The 19,704-nt window shown below is 47.7% G+C and overlaps 1 protein-coding gene across 1 annotated transcript in view; it reads right to left on the bottom strand.

Moving 5' to 3' along the window:
• eci1 (enoyl-CoA delta isomerase 1) overlaps positions 1 to 13,215 on the bottom strand; it is a 19,419-nt gene extending 6,204 nt beyond the window's left edge. The window contains exons 1-2 of the mRNA XM_071391121.1: positions 13,063 to 13,215; positions 10,389 to 10,505 (exon numbers count right to left, since the gene is read on the bottom strand). Of these exons, the coding sequence (XP_071247222.1) occupies positions 10,389 to 10,505; positions 13,063 to 13,105 (160 nt within the window). The 5' untranslated portion in view covers positions 13,106 to 13,215. The remainder of the gene's footprint in view (positions 1 to 10,388; positions 10,506 to 13,062) is intronic.
• Between the last annotated feature and the right edge of the window lie 6,489 nt (positions 13,216 to 19,704).

Below are 19,704 nucleotides of genomic sequence, written 5' to 3'. Positions count from 1 at the left end.
AGAGGGGGAGAGGAGAGGGAGAGGAATGAGAGGGGGAGAAGAATGAGAGGGGGAGAGGAATGAGAGGGGGAGAAGAATGAGAGGGGGAGAGGAATGAGAGGGGGGAGGAATGAGAGGGGGGGAGGAGAGGAGGAATGAGAGGGGGGGAGGAGAGGGGGAGGAGAGGGGGGAGGAGAGGGGGAGGGGGAGGAGGGGGAAGGAGGAGGGGGGAGAGGGAGGGAGAAGGAGAGGGAGACAACAAATGGCAGCCTAATCCCTGTGGTGCAAACCCTAACCCGTCGTCCAGGTCTGGCCCGGTAGAGCATCATTGTAAATAAGAATTTGTTCTTAAAACTGACTTAACAAGTTAAATAAAGGTTGAATATAATAAATAAATAGGGCTGTGGTTAAAATAGTACACTATGTAGGGAATAGGGCCCTATGAATAAAATAAAAAACACGCTTACAATTTTTGCCTGATTCCATTTTGTTTTTCCAGGTTTCTGTTTTTCAGGTTTTCACTCTCAAAATCACATTTGTTTGACAGAAGAAAAACAACACAATTGGAAGTCCTCACCAATGCTTAAACCACATCAGGAGACCATTTATGCGGTCTGGGGAAAATCTAAGACATTTAGATTTTTGGGGTGTAGTTACAGTTCAGTGATTTCCTAAATTCCACATCTCTGGTCTTCCAGGTCGGGTTAAATCAAAACCATGAAGTATCTGATACCTCCAGGACCAGGGCTGTCTACCCTGATGTAAACAGTACCTGATACCTCCAGGACCAGAGCTGTCTACCCTGATGTAAACAGTACCTGATACCTCCAGGACCAGGGCTGTCTACCCTGATGTAAACAGTACCTGATACCTCCAACCAGGGCTGTCTACCCTGATGTAAACAGTACCTGATACCTCCAGGACCAGGGCTGTCTACCCTGATGTAAACAGTACCTGATACCTCCAGGACCAGGGCTGTCTACCCTGATGTAAACACTACCTGATACCTCCAGGACCAGGGCTGTCTACCCTGATGTAAACAGTACCTGATACCTCCAGGACCAGAGCTGTCTACCCTGATGTAAACAGTACCTGATACCTCCAGGACCAGGGCTGTCTACCCTGATGTAAACAGTACCTGTGGTCTCCAGGACCAGAGCTATCTACCCTGATGTAAACAGTACCTGTGGTCTCCAGGACCAGAGCTGTCTACCCTGATGTAAACAGTACCTGATACCTCCAGGACCAGAGCTGTTTACCCTGATGTAAACAGTACCTGATACCTCCAGGACCAGAGCTACCCTGATGTAAACAGTACCTGATACCTCCAGGACCAGAGCTGTCTACCCTGATGTAAACAGTACCTGATACCTCCAGGACCAGGGCCGTCTACCCTGATGTAAACAGTACCTGATACCTCCAGGACCAGGGCTGTCTACCCTGATGTAAACAGTACCTGATACCTCCAGGACCAGAGCTGTCTACCCTGATGTAAACAGTACCTGATACCTCCAGGACCAGAGCTGTCTACCCTGATGTAAACAGTACCTGATACCTCTAGGACCAGGGTTGCCTACCCTGATGTAAACAGTACCTGATACCTCCAGGACCAGGGTTGCCTACCCTGATGTAAACAGTACCTGATACCTCCAGGACCAGGGCTGTCTACCCTGATGTAAACAGTCCCTGATACCTCCAGGACCAGGGCTGTCTACCCTGATGTAAACAGTACCTGATACATCCAGGACCAGGGCTGTCTACCCTGATGTAAACAGTACCTGATACCTCCAGGACCAGGGCTGTCTACCCTGATGTAAACAGTACCTGATACCTCCAGGACCAGGGCTGTCTACCCTGATGTAAACAGTACCTGATACCTCCAGGACCAGAGCTGTCTACCCTGATGTAAACAGTACCTGATACCTCCAGGACCAGAGCTGTCTACCCTGATGTAAACAGTACCTGATACCTCCAGGACCAGGGCTGTCTACCCTGATGTAAACAGTACCTGATACGTCCAGGACCAGAGCTGTCTACCCTGATGTAAACAGTACCTGATACCTCCAGGACCAGGGCTGTCTACCCTGATGTAAACAGTACCTGATACCTCCAGGACCAGGGCTGTCTACCCTGATGTAAACAGTACCTGATACCTCCAGGACCAGGGCTGTCTACCCTGATGTAAACAGTACCTGATACCTCCAGGACCAGGGCTGTCTACCCTGATGTAAACACTACCTGATACCTCCAGGACCAGGGCTGTCTACCCTGATGTAAACACTACCTGATACCTCCAGGACCAGGGCTGTCTACCCTGATGTAAACAGTACCTGATACCTCCAGGACCAGGGCTGTCTACCCTGATGTAAACAGTACCTGTGGTCTCCAGGACCAGAGCTGTCTACCCTGATGTAAACAGTACCTGTGGTCTCCAGGACCAGAGCTGTCTACCCTGATGTAAACAGTACCTGATACCTCCAGGACCAGAGCTGTCTACCCTGATGTAAACAGTACCTGATACCTCCAGGACCAGAGCTGTCTACCCTGATGTAAACAGTACCTGATACCTCCAGGACCAGAGCTGTCTACCCTGATGTAAACAGTACCCGATACCTCCAGGACCAGAGCTGTCTACCCTGATGTAAACAGTACCTGATACCTCCAGGACCAGGGCTGTCTACCCTGATGTAAACAGTACCTGATACCTCCAGGACCAGGGCTGTCTACCCTGATGTAAACAGTACCTGATACCTCCAGGACCAGAGCTGTCTACCCTGATGTAAACAGTACCTGAAACCTCCAGGACCAGAGCTGTCTACCCTGATGTAAACAGTACCTGATACCTCCAGGACCAGGGTTGCCTACCCTGATGTAAACAGTACCTGATACCTCCAGGACCAGGGTTGCCTACCCTGATGTAAACAGTACCTAATACCTCCAGGACCAGGGCTGTCTACCCTGATGTAAACAGTACCTGATACCTCCAGGACCAGGGCTGTCTACCCTGATGTAAACAGTACCTGATACATCCAGGACCAGGGCTGTCTACCCTGATGTAAACAGTACCTGATACCTCCAGGACCAGGGCTGTCTACCCTGATGTAAACAGTACCTGATACCTCCAGGACCAGGGCTGTCTACCCTGATGTAAACAGTACCTGATACCTCCAGGACCAGAGCTGTCTACCCTGATGTAAACAGTACCTGATACCTCCAGGACCAGAGCTGTCTACCCTGATGTAAACAGTACCTGATACCTCCAGGACCAGGGCTGTCTACCCTGATGTAAACAGTACCTGATACCTCCAGGACCAGAGCTGTCTACCCTGATGTAAACAGTACCTGATACCTCCAGGACCAGGGCTGTCTACCCTGATGTAAACAGTACCTGATACCTCCAGGACCAGGGCTGTCTACCCTGATGTAAACAGTACCTGATACCTCCAGGACCAGGGCTGTCTACCCTGATGTAAACAGTACCTGATACCTCCAGGACCAGGGCTGTCTACCCTGATGTAAACACTACCTGATACCTCCAGGACCAGGGCTGTCTACCCTGATGTAAACAGTACCTGTGGTCTCCAGGACCAGAGCTGTCTACCCTGATGTAAACAGTACCTGATACCTCCAGGACCAGAGCTGTCTACCCTGATGTAAACAGTACCTGATACCTCTAGGACCAGGGTTGCCTACCCTGATGTAAACAGTACCTGATACCTCCAGGACCAGGGTTGCCTACCCTGATGTAAACAGTACCTGATACCTCCAGGACCAGGGCTGTCTACCCTGATGTAAACAGTCCCTGATACCTCCAGGACCAGGGCTGTCTACCCTGATGTAAACAGTACCTGATACATCCAGGACCAGGGCTGTCTACCCTGATGTAAACAGTACCTGATACCTCCAGGACCAGGGCTGTCTACCCTGATGTAAACAGTACCTGATACCTCCAGGACCAGGGCTGTCTACCCTGATGTAAACAGTACCTGATACCTCCAGGACCAGAGCTGTCTACCCTGATGTAAACAGTACCTGATACCTCCAGGACCAGAGCTGTCTACCCTGATGTAAACAGTACCTGATACCTCCAGGACCAGGGCTGTCTACCCTGATGTAAACAGTACCTGATACGTCCAGGACCAGAGCTGTCTACCCTGATGTAAACAGTACCTGATACCTCCAGGACCAGGGCTGTCTACCCTGATGTAAACAGTACCTGATACCTCCAGGACCAGGGCTGTCTACCCTGATGTAAACAGTACCTGATACCTCCAGGACCAGGGCTGTCTACCCTGATGTAAACAGTACCTGATACCTCCAGGACCAGGGCTGTCTACCCTGATGTAAACACTACCTGATACCTCCAGGACCAGGGCTGTCTACCCTGATGTAAACACTACCTGATACCTCCAGGACCAGGGCTGTCTACCCTGATGTAAACAGTACCTGATACCTCCAGGACCAGGGCTGTCTACCCTGATGTAAACAGTACCTGTGGTCTCCAGGACCAGAGCTGTCTACCCTGATGTAAACAGTACCTGTGGTCTCCAGGACCAGAGCTGTCTACCCTGATGTAAACAGTACCTGATACCTCCAGGACCAGAGCTGTCTACCCTGATGTAAACAGTACCTGATACCTCCAGGACCAGAGCTGTCTACCCTGATGTAAACAGTACCTGATACCTCCAGGACCAGAGCTGTCTACCCTGATGTAAACAGTACCCGATACCTCCAGGACCAGAGCTGTCTACCCTGATGTAAACAGTACCTGATACCTCCAGGACCAGGGCTGTCTACCCTGATGTAAACAGTACCTGATACCTCCAGGACCAGGGCTGTCTACCCTGATGTAAACAGTACCTGATACCTCCAGGACCAGAGCTGTCTACCCTGATGTAAACAGTACCTGAAACCTCCAGGACCAGAGCTGTCTACCCTGATGTAAACAGTACCTGATACCTCCAGGACCAGGGTTGCCTACCCTGATGTAAACAGTACCTGATACCTCCAGGACCAGGGTTGCCTACCCTGATGTAAACAGTACCTAATACCTCCAGGACCAGGGCTGTCTACCCTGATGTAAACAGTACCTGATACCTCCAGGACCAGGGCTGTCTACCCTGATGTAAACAGTACCTGATACATCCAGGACCAGGGCTGTCTACCCTGATGTAAACAGTACCTGATACCTCCAGGACCAGGGCTGTCTACCCTGATGTAAACAGTACCTGATACCTCCAGGACCAGGGCTGTCTACCCTGATGTAAACAGTACCTGATACCTCCAGGACCAGAGCTGTCTACCCTGATGTAAACAGTACCTGATACCTCCAGGACCAGAGCTGTCTACCCTGATGTAAACAGTACCTGATACCTCCAGGACCAGGGCTGTCTACCCTGATGTAAACAGTACCTGATACCTCCAGGACCAGAGCTGTCTACCCTGATGTAAACAGTACCTGATACCTCCAGGACCAGGGCTGTCTACCCTGATGTAAACAGTACCTGATACCTCCAGGACCAGGGCTGTCTACCCTGATGTAAACAGTACCTGATACCTCCAGGACCAGGGCTGTCTACCCTGATGTAAACAGTACCTGATACCTCCAGGACCAGGGCTGTCTACCCTGATGTAAACACTACCTGATACCTCCAGGACCAGGGCTGTCTACCCTGATGTAAACAGTACCTGTGGTCTCCAGGACCAGAGCTGTCTACCCTGATGTAAACAGTACCTGATACCTCCAGGACCAGAGCTGTCTACCCTGATGTAAACAATACCTGATACCTCCAGGACCAGAGCTGTCTACCCTGATGTAAACAGTACCTGATACCTCCAGGACCAGAGCTGTCTACCCTGATGTAAACAGTACCTGATACCTCCAGGACCAGGGTTGCCTACCCTGATGTAAACAGTACCTGATACCTCCAGGACCAGGGTTGCCTACCCTGATGTAAACAGTACCTGATACCTCCAGGACCAGGGCTGTCTACCCTGATGTAAACAGTACCTGATACCTCCAGGACCAGGGCTGTCTACCCTGATGTAAACAGTACCTGATACATCCAGGACCAGGGCTGTCTACCCTGATGTAAACAGTACCTGATACCTCCAGGACCAGGGCTGTCTACCCTGATGTAAACAGTACCTGATACCTCCAGGACCAGGGCTGTCTACCCTGATGTAAACAGTACCTGATACCTCCAGGACCAGAGCTGTCTACCCTGATGTAAACAGTACCTGATACCTCCAGGACCAGAGCTGGCTACCCTGATGTAAACAGTACCTGATACCTCCAGGACCAGGGCTGTCTACCCTGATGTAAACAGTACCTGATACCTCCAGGACCAGAGCTGTCTACCCTGATGTAAACAGTACCTGATACCTCCAGGACCAGGGCTGTCTACCCTGATTTAAACAGTACCTGATACCTCCAGGACCAGGGCTGTCTACCCTGATGTAAACAGTACCTGATACCTCCAGGACCAGGGCTGTCTACCCTGATGTAAACAGTACCTGATACCTCCAGGACCAGGGCTGTCTACCCTGATGTAAACAGTACCTGATACCTCCAGGACCAGGGCTGTCTACCCTGATGTAAACAGTACCTGATACCTCCAGGACCAGGGCTGTCTACCCTGATGTAAACAGTACCTGATACCTCCAGGACCAGAGCTGTCTACCCTGATGTAAACAGTACCTGTGGTCTCCAGGACCAGGGCTGTCTACCCTGATGCAAACAGTACCTGTGGTCTCCAGGACCAGGACTGTCTACCCTGATGTAAACAGTACCTGATACCTCCAGGACCAGGGCTGTCTACCCTGATGTAAACAGTACCTGATACCTCCAGGACCAGGGCTGTCTACCCTGATGTAAACAGTACCTGATACCTCCAGGACCAGAGCTGTCTACCCTGATATAAACAGTACCTGATACCTCCAGGACCAGAGCTGTCTACCCTGATGTAAACAGTACCTGATACCTCCAGGACCAGAGCTGTCTACCCTGATGTAAACAGTACCTGATACCTCCAGGACCAGGGCTGTCTACCCTGATGTAAACAGTACCTGATACCTCCAGGACCAGGGCTGTCTACCCTGATGTAAACAGTACCTGATACCTCCAGGACCAGAGCTGTCTACCCTGATGTAAACAGTACCTGATACCTCCAGGACCAGAGCTGTCTACCCTGATGTAAACAGTACCTGATACCTCCAGGACCAGAGCTGTCTACCCTGATGTAAACAGTACCTGATACCTCCAGGACCAGAGCTGTCTACCCTGATGTAAACAGTACCTGATACCTCCAGGACCAGGGCTGTCTACCCTGATGTAAACAGTACCTGATACCTCCAGGACCAGGGCTGTCTACCCTGATGTAAACAGTACCTGATACCTCCAGGACCAGGGCTGTCTACCCTGGTGTAAACACTACCTGATACCTCCAGGACCAGGGCTGTCTACCCTGATGTAAACACTACCTGATACCTCCAGGACCAGGGCTGTCTACCCTGATGTAAACAGTACCTGATACCTCCAGGACCAGGGCTGTCTACCCTGATGTAAACAGTACCTGATACCTCCAGGACCAGGGCTGTCTAACCCTGATGTAAACAGTACCTGATACCTCCAGGACCAGGGCTGTCTACCCTGATGTAAACAGTACCTGATACCTCCAGGACCAGGGCTGTCTACCCTGATGTAAACAGTACCTGATACCTCCAGGACCAGGGCTGTCTACCCTGATGTAAACAGTACCTGATACCTCCAGGACCAGGGCTGTCTACCCTGATGTAAACAGTACCTGATACCTCCAGGACCAGGGCTGTCTACCCTGATGTAAACAGTACCTGATACCTCCAGGACCAGGGCTGTCTACCCTGATGTAAACAGTACCTGATACCTCCAGGACCAGGGCTGTCTACCCTGATGTAAACAGTACCTGATACCTCCAGGACCAGGGCTGTCTACCCTGATGTAAACAGTACCTGATACCTCCAGGACCAGGGCTGTCTACCCTGATGTAAACAGTACCTGATACCTCCAGGACCAGAGCTGTCTACCCTGATGTAAACAGTACCTGTGGTCTCCAGGACCAGGGCTGTCTACCCTGATGTAAACAGTACCTGTGGTCTCCAGGACCAGGACTGTCTACCCTGATGTAAACAGTACCTGATACCTCCAGGACCAGGGCTGTCTACCCTGATGTAAACAGTACCTGATACCTCCAGGACCAGGGCTGTCTACCCTGATGTAAACAGTACCTGATACCTCCAGGACCAGAGCTGTCTACCCTGATGTAAACAGTACCTGATACCTCCAGGACCAGAGCTGTCTACCCTGATGTAAACAGTACCTGATACCTCCAGGACCAGGGCTGTCTACCCTGATGTAAACAGTACCTGATACCTCCAGGACCAGGGCTGTCTACCCTGATGTAAACAGTACCTGATACCTCCAGGACCAGGGCTGTCTACCCTGATGTAAACACCACCTGATACCTCCAGGACCAGAGCTGTCTACCCTGATGTAAACAGTACCTGATACCTCCAGGACCAGAGCTGTCTACCCTGATGTAAACAGTACCTGATACCTCCAGGACCAGAGCTGTCTACCCTGATGTAAACAGTACCTGATACCTCCAGGACCAGGGCTGTCTACCCTGATGTAAACAGTACCTGATACCTCCAGGACCAGGGCTGTCTACCCTGATGTAAACAGTACCTGATACCTCCAGGACCAGGGCTGTCTACCCTGATGTAAACAGTACCTGATACCTCCAGGACCAGGGCTGTCTACCCTGGTGTAAACAGTACCTGATACCTCCAGGACCAGGGCTGTCTACCCTGATGTAAACAGTACCTGATACCTCCAGGACCAGGGCTGTCTACCCTGATGTAAACAGTACCTGATACCTCCAGGACCAGGGCTGTCTACCCTGATGTAAACAGTACCTGATACCTCCAGGACCAGGGCTGTCTACCCTGATGTAAACAGTACCTGATACCTCCAGGACCAGGGCTGTCTACCCTGATGTAAACAGTACCTGATACCTCCAGGACCAGGGCTGTCTACCCTGATGTAAACAGTACCTGATACCTCCAGGACCAGGGCTGTCTACCCTGATGTAAACAGTACCTGATACCTCCAGGACCAGGGCTGTCTACCCTGATGTAAACAGTACCTGATACCTCCAGGACCAGAGCTGTCTACCCTGATGTAAACAGTACCTGATACCTCCAGGACCAGGGCTGTCTACCCTGATGTAAACAGTACCTGATACCTCCAGGACCAGGGCTGTCTACCCTGATGTAAACAGTACCTGATACCTCCAGGACCAGGGCTGTCTACCCTGATGTAAACAGTACCTGATACCTCCAGGACCAGGGCTGTCTACCCTGATGTAAACAGTACCTGATACCTCCAGGACCAGGGCTGTCTACCCTGATGTAAACAGTACCTGATACCTCCAGGACCAGGGCTGTCTACCCTGATGTAAACAGTACCTGATACCTCCAGGACCAGGGCTGTCTACCCTGATGTAAACAGTACCTGATACCTCCAGGACCAGAGCTGTCTACCCTGATGTAAACAGTACCTGTGGTCTCCAGGACCAGGGCTGTCTACCCTGATGTAAACAGTACCTGTGGTCTCCAGGACCAGGACTGTCTACCCTGATGTAAACAGTACCTGATACCTCCAGGACCAGGGCTGTCTACCCTGATGTAAACAGTACCTGATACCTCCAGGACCAGGGCTGTCTACCCTGATGTAAACAGTACCTGATACCTCCAGGACCAGAGCTGTCTACCCCGATGTAAACAGTACCTGATACCTCCAGGACCAGAGCTGTCTACCCTGATGTAAACAGTACCTGATACCTCCAGGACCAGAGCTGTCTACCCTGATGTAAACAGTACCTGATACCTCCAGGACCAGGGCTGTCTACCCTGATGTAAACAGTACCTGATACCTCCAGGACCAGGGCTGTCTACCCTGATGTAAACACTACCTGATACCTCCAGGACCAGAGCTGTCTACCCTGATGTAAACAGTACCTGATACCTCCAGGACCAGAGCTGTCTACCCTGATGTAAACAGTACCTGATACCTCCAGGACCAGGGCTGTCTACCCTGATGTAAACAGTACCTGATACCTCCAGGACCAGGGCTGTCTACCCTGATGTAAACAGTACCTGATACCTCCAGGACCAGGGCTGTCTACCCTGATGTAAACAGTACCTGTGGGTTGTCTACCCTGATGTAAACAGTACCTGTGGTCTCCAGGACCAGGGCTGTCTACCCTGATGTAAACAGTACCTTTGGTCTCCAGGACCAGGGCTGTCTACTCTGATGTAGGGGACAGGGTGCCATTTGGAACAGGTAAAGAAGCTGTGCAGGGGTGTACCTGTACTGCTGTCCAGATCCACCTTGACCTTAGGTGAGGTAGAGTTGTTCCTCTGCTGCAGAGAGAAGCACGGCGACACACACTCTCTCCCATGTCTACTGTGGATGGACAACACACCTGCCAAAGAACAACAACAATATAATAAAACAATAACAAAATAATAATATAACAAGTGAACTTAATAATTTCGGCTTTTAAAAAAACTAAAATTGACCGACGTCTGTTCAATTATTAGAATTCCATTTTCGTTGTGTAATTGCGCTGCAGTTTCTCTAGAGATAAATCCAATCATGCCCGAACTGTGCGATGTAGTAGGGACTTGTAGTTTCCAACATGCCAATGTTCTACATAGTTTACCACAGAAAAAGGTGCTAATTAACTACAATGACCATAATCCATTGCGTGGCTACTTGTCCTGTCTGTTTCTTTTATGCCTGCTACATAAGAGAAGAATGCGTGATCAAGAGGGGAAACAGTGCTTGGCGAGGTATTGGTTTTCAGCAGTCATAAAAGTCTGCCTTATTTACTTTGAAGAACTACTAAAATAGTGATGTTGACAGGCAGCAGAGGCAGCAGCTCTATAGTGATGAGATGATGACTTGGAATGAGATAAAGTCATCAAAAAATACTAATGTAACAAACACAACAACTGAAATATTGTATTAAAGTAATGTGAATAAATGATGGTTAATAAGTGATAAGCAGTAATGGGCAGACACTAGCATCATGGGACTGTTATTAAATCGCTTCATTCTGTGTTGTTACAGCATTCAACCCACAATGCATTTCATGTTATAAAAAACATTTTTTTTTTTTTACTAATGAAACTGAAATTAGCAATTATTTTTTTGTTATCATCGAAACCGAACTGAGCTCAAAAAGCCCTAATCGCTCAGCACTAGTCAGGAGGCAGAAAACAGCCACCTTCTGTAAATCTGCAGACCATCTTCATTGTAATCAGAGGGCTGATATTAATACTATGCATGTCAGTCTCTTGGCTAAGAGTTGAGGAAAGACTGACTGCATCACTTATTGTTATAAGAAATAATGTGTTGAAAATCCCACATTTTTGCATAGTCAACTTACACACAGCTCTGACACACACACACACTTACCCACCAGACATAACACCAGGGGTCTTTTCACAGTCCCCAAATCCAGAACAAATTCAATAAAGCCCACAGTATTATATAGAGCCCTTATTGCATGGAACTTCCTTCCATCTCATGTTGCTCAAATTAACAGCAAACCTGGTTTATAAAAACATAAAGCAACACCTCAGGGCACAACGCCTCTCCCCTATTGGACCTAGATAGTTTGTGTGTATGCAATGATATGTGGCTACGTGTGCCTTTTTAATGTCTATAGTTCTGTCCAAGAGCTGTTCTTGTCTGATGATGTTCTGTATTATGTCATTCTGTATTATGTTTCATGTTCTGTGTGGACCCCAGGAAGAGTAGCTGCTGCTTTTACAACAGTTAATGGGGATCCTAATAAAATACAAAGAAATCTTATGCCCTGCAGGTGTATTCTAGGGGAAGAGGAGTCAGGAACCTTTTCTCTTTATAACAAAAGGAAAGTTGCGCCAACAGCGCAAAGGACAATTAAACACAAGTTTGTGAACAATGTTTGTCCAGTAAACTCAGGGGGCAAAACTCTTTCCATTTGCAGTAAACGGTGTCCGTTGGAAAAGGTTTTGGAATAACGATTCCACCCCTGATAGTTGACAGTGTCACTGAAACGATGTGACCCTGTATTATCAGACGATGGCTGTGCCTGAAATGGAACCATATTCAATATATACAGTGAGCTCCAAAAGTACTGGGACAGTGACATGTTGTTTGTGTTTTGGCTCTGTACTCCAGCACTTTGGATTTGAAATGATACAAGGACTATGAGGTTAAAGGTCAGACTGTTGGCTTTAATTTTGAGGGTATTTTCATCCATATCGGGTGAACTGTTAAGAAATTACTGCACTTCGTGTACATAGTCCTCCCATTTTAGGGGACCAAACGTATTGGGACAAATTCACTTACGTCAATTAAAGAAGTAAAAAGTTAAGTATTTGGTCCCATATTCATAGCATGCAATGACTACATCAAGCTTGCGACCACAAATTGGTTGGATGCATTTGCTGTTTTAGAATAGAATAGAAATTAAATGGTAAATAATGTATTGAGCCATTTTGGAGTCATTTTTATTGTAAATAAAAATTGATTGTTTCTGAACACTTCTACATTAAAGTGAAAAAGTTAGACACACATATTGCACACCCCAAAGACAGGCTCTCACAATTACAATAACAGGGTAGGTTAGCATTTTTTGTGGGGTATGATATGTGTGATTAGTTATTTTAGAGATGTTCTTATATGACAACAACTCGCTACGATATATTAGCTAGTTGATATAGTTAGCTATTTGATAGTTCCTAGATAGCCCACGCAAACTGACAATGTGACATTACGCGACATAAGGACAGACACAAGCGTTCTGTGAACTTTGCTCTAGTTTCTGAAAGTAGTGACTAGTGAAGGGGAGGCTAGCTAGCTAGGTAACTACTTAGCCATGCAATCTAACCACTGATATTATTGTTTGTTGGGCCATCGAAACTCATGAGAAATAGCCATTCAACTCTTCCTGCTGTTCTTACTCAATGTCAGGTAAGTTCACATACCTGAAAACCCGAATTTGGCGGAATTTCTCAACACATTTGCCATCTCGACTCGTCAAGTTGACACAAACCGGGCGCACACACTGCGGATGTGCTGCTCTGCGCTGGAGGAGGAAATTATAAAGGAGGCGGGCCCAACATATCAGTATTGGCATCTGATTGGATCTGAACGCCGTGACTGTATGTGTATTGTGGGTGTTGAAAACGTGATTCCCCCTATCAGACTGCCGGACTATCAACCACACTGGGCAAGCTCGTTTAACAAGGCCCGGTGCCCAGGGTGCGGAGTTTCGTTTTTTAAACCATTCCATTGTTCTTTAAAAATCTTTACCAAACCGGGGCATCGAGCCATGCAAAACGAACTCACCCATTGACAAAGTGGGGGTTGCTTGACAGGGATTGGTTACAGGTTACTTCGAGGGTCAAGGACTGATGACTTGAAGTTGTATGTTTTACGGTCAGTCGAGTACATAGTTAGATACTAATGTATGTTTTACTATTGGTTAAATTCTCGTACCTCATCAGAACCCCAAATATAAGCTTGTTATACTCAAATGTTTGTAAACAAAGTAAATGTAAACAAACACTGTATATATCCTAAAATCATAGTTAAAACTATAATTTTGATATCATGGATGGTCAGTCCTTGCATACATATCTCTTGCTTTGAATTTATTAAGAGTGGTTACATTTCTCCAGGCCCATCCCTCAATTTATTACCAAAACACAGGTGGGGTGCCCACTTAGTTGTTGTTTCAATTAAGGATTTCAGCTTTAAAAGGGAGATACAATGAAACCAACCATGGAAGATTCCAGCTTTAAAGGGGAAATACAATGAAACCAACCACGGAAGATTCCAGCTTTAAAGGGGAGATGAAACCAACCATGGAAGATTCCAGCTTTAAAGGGGAGATACAATGAAACCAACCACGGAAAATTCCAGCTTTAAAGGGGAAATACAATGAAACCAACCATGGAAAATTGCAGCTTTAAAGGGGAGATGAAACCAACCATGGAAGATTCCAGCTTTAAAGGGGAGATACAATGAAACCAACCATGGAAGATTCCAGCTTTAAAGGGGAGATACAATGAAACCAACCATGGAAGATTGCAGCTTTAAAGGGGAGATACAATGAAACCAACCACGGAAGATTCCAGCTTTAAAGGGGAAATACAATGAAACCAACCATGGAAGATTGCAGCTTTAAAGGGGAGATGAAACCAACCACGGAAGATTCCAGCTTTAAAGGGGAGATACAATGAAACCAACCACGGAAGATTCCAGCTTTAAAGGGGAGATGAAACCAACCACGGAAGATTCCAGCTTTAAAGGGGAGATACAATGAAACCAACCACGGAAGATTCCAGCTTTAAAGGGGAGATACAATGAAACCAACCATGGAAGTATATTGTAGTGAATTCGGTGGGTAGCCCCAACCAAGACTAGAACCCAGGTTTAACAACTGTCAAGCCAACACCTTAACTGTTACGCCAAGTTCAGGATCAAGGCTAAAGCTTATGGTGAGCAGTGGAGGGAATCTTCCTCTTAACGGACCATAAACCGAATCAATCGATCAGATTTATTATTTTTTATTTTTTATTTCACCTTTATTTAACCAGGTAGGCTAGTTGAGAACAAGTTCTCATTTGCAACTGCGACCTGGCCAAGATAAAGCATAGCAGTGTGAACAGACAACAACACAGAGTTACACATGGAGTAAACAATAAACAAGTCAATAACATGGTAGAAAAAAAGAGAATCTATATACAATGTGTGCAAAAGGCATGAGGAGGTAGGCAATAAATCGAATAATTACAATTTAGCAGATTAACACCTAGATGACTCTATCCCTGTTCCTCTGCAGCCTCCCAGTCTATTGATCGATCAATCAATCAACCGATGGATCAGATGCCTCCATCTCCATGTTTCTCTGTAAAAGAGGTCCTCCCGGTCCAGGGCTGCTGCTCTGACGCCATCTGGTGGCGTGAAGTGGTGTTGCAACAAGATAAGTACAGTAATGCAGACCGGACAGAACCTATTGGTCCCAGATGACACCCTATTCCTTACATAGTGGAACTACATGCCCTGGTCAAAGGTAGTGCACTATGTAGGGAATTCATTAGGGTTGGAACTAGGGCACTGTGTAGGGAATTCATTAGGGTTGGAACTAGGGCAATAGGTAGGGAATTCATTAGGGTTGGAACTAGGGCACTGTGTAGGGAATTCATTAGGGTTGGAACTAGGGCACAAGGTAGGGAATTCATTAGGGTTGGAACTAGGGCACTAGGTAGGGAATTCATTAGGGTTGGAACTAGGGCACTAGGTAGGGAATTCATTAGGGTTGGAACTAGGGCACTAGGTAGGGAATTCATTAGGTTTGGAACTAGGGCACTATGTAGGGAATTCATTAGGGTTGGAACTAGGGCACTGTGTAGGGAATTCATTAGGGTTGGAACTAGGGCACTAGGTAGGGAATTCATTAGGGTTGGAACTAAGGCACTATGTAGGGAATTCATTAGGGTTGGAACGAAGGCACTATGTAGGGAATTCATTAGGGTTGGAACTAGGTCACTAGGTAGGGAATTCATTAGGGTTGGAACTAGGGCACTAGGTAGGGAATTCATTAGGGTTGGAACTAGGGCACTGTGTAGGGAATTCATTAGGGTTGGAACTAGGGCACAAGGTAGGGAATTCATTAGGGTTGGAACTAAGGCACTATGTAGGGAATTCATTAGGGTTGGAACTAGGGCACTATGTAGGGAATTCATTAGGGTTGGAACTAAGGCACTATGTAGGGAATTCATTAGGTTTGGAACTAGGGCACTATGTAGGGAATTCATTGGGGTTGGAACTAAGGCACTATGTAGGGAATTCATTAGGGTTGGAACTAGGGCACTATGCAGGGAATTCATTAGGGTTGGAACGAAGGCACTATGTAGGGAATTCATTAGGGTTGGAACTAAGGCACTATGTAGGGAATTAATTAGGGTTGGAACTAAGGCACTAGGTAGGGAATTCATTGGGGTTGGAACTAAGGCACTATGTAGGGAATTCATTAGGGTTGGAACGAAGGCACTATGTAGGGAATTCATTAGGGTTGGAACTAGTGCACTATGTAGGGAATTCATTAGGGTTGGAACTAGGGCACTATGTAGGGAATTCATTAGGGTTGGAACTAGGGCACTGTGTAGGGAATTCATTAGGGTTGGAACTAGGGCACTAGGTAGGGAATTCATTAGGGTTGGAACTAAGGCACTATGTAGGGAATTCATTAGGGTTGGAACTAAGGCACTGTGTAGGGAATTCATTAGGGTTGGTACTAGGGCACTATGTAGGGAATTCATTAGGGTGGTATTTGGGTTGGAACTAGGGCACTATGTAGGGAATTCATTAGGGTTGGAACTAGGGCACTATGTAGGGAATTCATTAGGGTTGGAACTAGGGCACTAGGTAGGGAATTCATTAGGGTTGGAACTAGGGCACTATGTAGGGAATTCATTAGGGTTGGATCTAGGGCACTAGGTAGGGAATTCATTAGGGTTGGAACGAAGGCACTATGTAGGGAATTCATTTGGGTTGGAACTAGGGCACTGTGTAGGGAATTCATTAGGGTTGGTACTAGGGCACTATGTAGGGAATTCATTAGGGTTGGAACGAAGGCACTATGTAGGGAATTAATTTGGGTTGGAACTAGGGCACTAGGTAGGGAATTCATTAGGGTTGGAACTAGGGCACTGTGTAGGGAATTCATTAGGGTTGGAACTAGGGCACTGTGTAGGGAATTCATTAGGGTTGGAACTAGGGCACTAGGTAGGGAATTCATTAGAGTTGGAACTAAGGCACTAGGTAGGGAATTCATTAGGGTTGGAACTAGGGCACTGTGTAGGGAATTCATTAGGGTTGGAACTAAGGCACTATGTAGGGAATTAATTAGGGTTGGAACTAAGGCACTATGTAGGGAATTCATTAGGGTTGGAACTAGGGCACTATGTAGGGAATTCATTAGGGTTGGAACTAGGGCACTATGTAGGGAATTCATTAGGGTTGGAACTAAGGCACTATGTAGGGAATTCATTAGGGTTGGAACTAGGGCACTATGTAGGGAATTCATTAGGGTTGGAACTAGGGCACTATGTAGGGAATTCATTAGGGTTGGAACTAGGGCACTATGTAGGGAATTCATTAGGGTTGGAACTAGGGCACTATGTAGGGAATTCATTAGGGTTGGAACTAACCCCTACATAATGTCACCCTATTCCCTACATAATGTCACCCTATTCCCTACATAATATCACCCTAACCCCTACATAATGTCACCCTAACCCCTACATAATGTCACCCTAACCCCTACATAATGTCACCCTAACCCCTACATAATGTCACCCTAACCCCTACATAATGTCACCCTAACCCCTACATAATGTCACCCTAACCCCTACATAATGTCACCCTAACCCCTACATAATGTCCCCCTAACCCCTACATAATGTCACCCTAACCCCTACATAATGTCACCCTAACCCCTACATAATGTCCCCCTAACCCCTACATAATGTCCCCCTAACCCCTACATAATGTCCCCCTAACCCCTACATAATGTCACCCTAACCCCTACATAATGTCACCCTAACCCCTACATAATGTCCCCCTAACCCCTACATAATGTCACCCTAACCCCTACATAATGTCACCCTAACCCCTACATAATGTCCCCCTAACCCCTACATAATGTCCCCCTAACCCCTACATAATGTCCCCCTAACCCCTACATAATGTCCCCCTAACCCCTACATAATGTCACCCTAACCCCTACATAATGTCCCCCTAACCCCTACATAATGCACTACACAGGGAACAGGGTGCCATGTGGGTGCAAGGATGGAGGCCGTTCACTGGTTGATTGACAGGACAGTAGATCTCCAGGAAGAGGGTTGGACTGAAAACCCACAGGGCAGTAGATCTCCAGGAAGAGGGTTGGACTGAAAACCTACAGGACAGTAGATCTCCAGGAAGAGGGTTGGACTGAAAACCCACAGGGCAGTAGATCTCCAGGAAGAGGGTTGGACTGAAAACCTACAGGACAGTAGATCTCCAGGAAGAGGGTTGGACTGAAAACCTACAGGACAGTAGATCTCCAGGAAGAGGGTTGGACTGAAAACCCACAGGGCAGTAGATCTCCAGGAAGAGGGTTGGACTGAAAACCTACAGGACAGTAGATCTCCAGGAAGAGGGTTGGACTGAAAACCTACAGGACAGTAGATCTCCAGGAAGAGGGTTGGACTGAAAACCTACAGGACAGTAGATCTCCAGCAAGAGGGTTGGGCAGCCCTGGTTTAGTGTTTCACGTCACCGAACACACCTCTAAACACTTGTGTAGAGCTGAAGGGATTGGATAGGTGTAAGCAATATGCTGAAAATGTTGACCTATCATATTCTTTCAACTCTACAAGAAGTGCCTCTGGGAATAAGATCTGTTCTGGACTCTTACCTGTCTATATTCTAAATGTCAGAGATCTACTCAGTGGGCTGAACACGGCAGAAAGAAATGGAACGTACAGAGCCGTCCAGAAGGAAATGGAACGTACAGAGCCGTCCAGAAGGAAATGGAACGTACAGAGCCGTCCAGAAGGACATGGAACGTACAGAGCCTCCAGAAGGACATGGAACGTACAGAGCCGTCCAGAAGGACATGGAACGTACAGAGCCGTCCAGAAGGACATGGAACGTACAGAGCCTCCAGAAGGACATGGAACGTACAGAGCCTCCAGAAGGACATGGAACGTACAGAGCCTCCAGAAGGACATGGAACGTACAGAGCCTCCAGAAGGAAATGGAACGTACAGAGCCGTCCAGAAGGAAATGGAACGTACAGAGCCGTCCAGAAGGACATGGAACGTACAGAGCCGTCCAGAAGGACATGGAACGTACAGAGCCTCCAGAAGGACATGGAACGTACAGAGCCTCCAGAAGGACATGGAACGTACAGAGCCGTCCAGAAGGACATGGAACGTACAGAGCCGTCCAGAAGGACATGGAACGTACAGAGCCGTCCAGAAGGACATGGAACGTACAGAGCCGTCCAGAAGGACATGGAACGTACAGAGCCTCCAGAAGGACATGGAACGTACAGAGCCTCCAGAAGGACATGGAACGTACAGAGCCGTCCAGAAGGACATGGAACGTACAGAGCCTCCAGAAGGACATGGAACGTACAGAGCCTCCAGAAGGACATGGAACGTACAGAGCCTCCAGAAGGACATGGAACGTACAGAGCCTCCAGAAGGACATGGAACGTACAGAGCCGTCCAGAAGGAAATGGAACGTACAGAGCCGTCCAGAAGGAAATGGAACGTACAGAGCCGTCCAGAAGGACATGGAACGTACAGAGCCTCCAGAAGGACATGGAACGTACAGAGCCGTCCAGAAGGACATGGAACGTACAGAGCCGTCCAGAAGGACATGGAACGTACAGAGCCTCCAGAAGGACATGGAACGTACAGAGCCGTCCAGAAGGACATGGAACGTACAGAGCCTCCAGAAGGACATGGAACGTACAGAGCCTCCAGAAGGACATGGAACGTACAGAGCCTCCAGAAGAACATGGAACGTACAGAGCCTCCAGAAGGACATGGAACGTACAGAGC

Source organism: Salvelinus alpinus, chromosome 1, assembly GCF_045679555.1.
Source record: "Salvelinus alpinus chromosome 1, SLU_Salpinus.1, whole genome shotgun sequence".
Taxonomy (NCBI): domain Eukaryota; kingdom Metazoa; phylum Chordata; class Actinopteri; order Salmoniformes; family Salmonidae; genus Salvelinus; species Salvelinus alpinus.
Note: the sequence above shows the minus strand (reverse complement) of the source record. Positions and strands in the feature narration are given on the sequence as shown.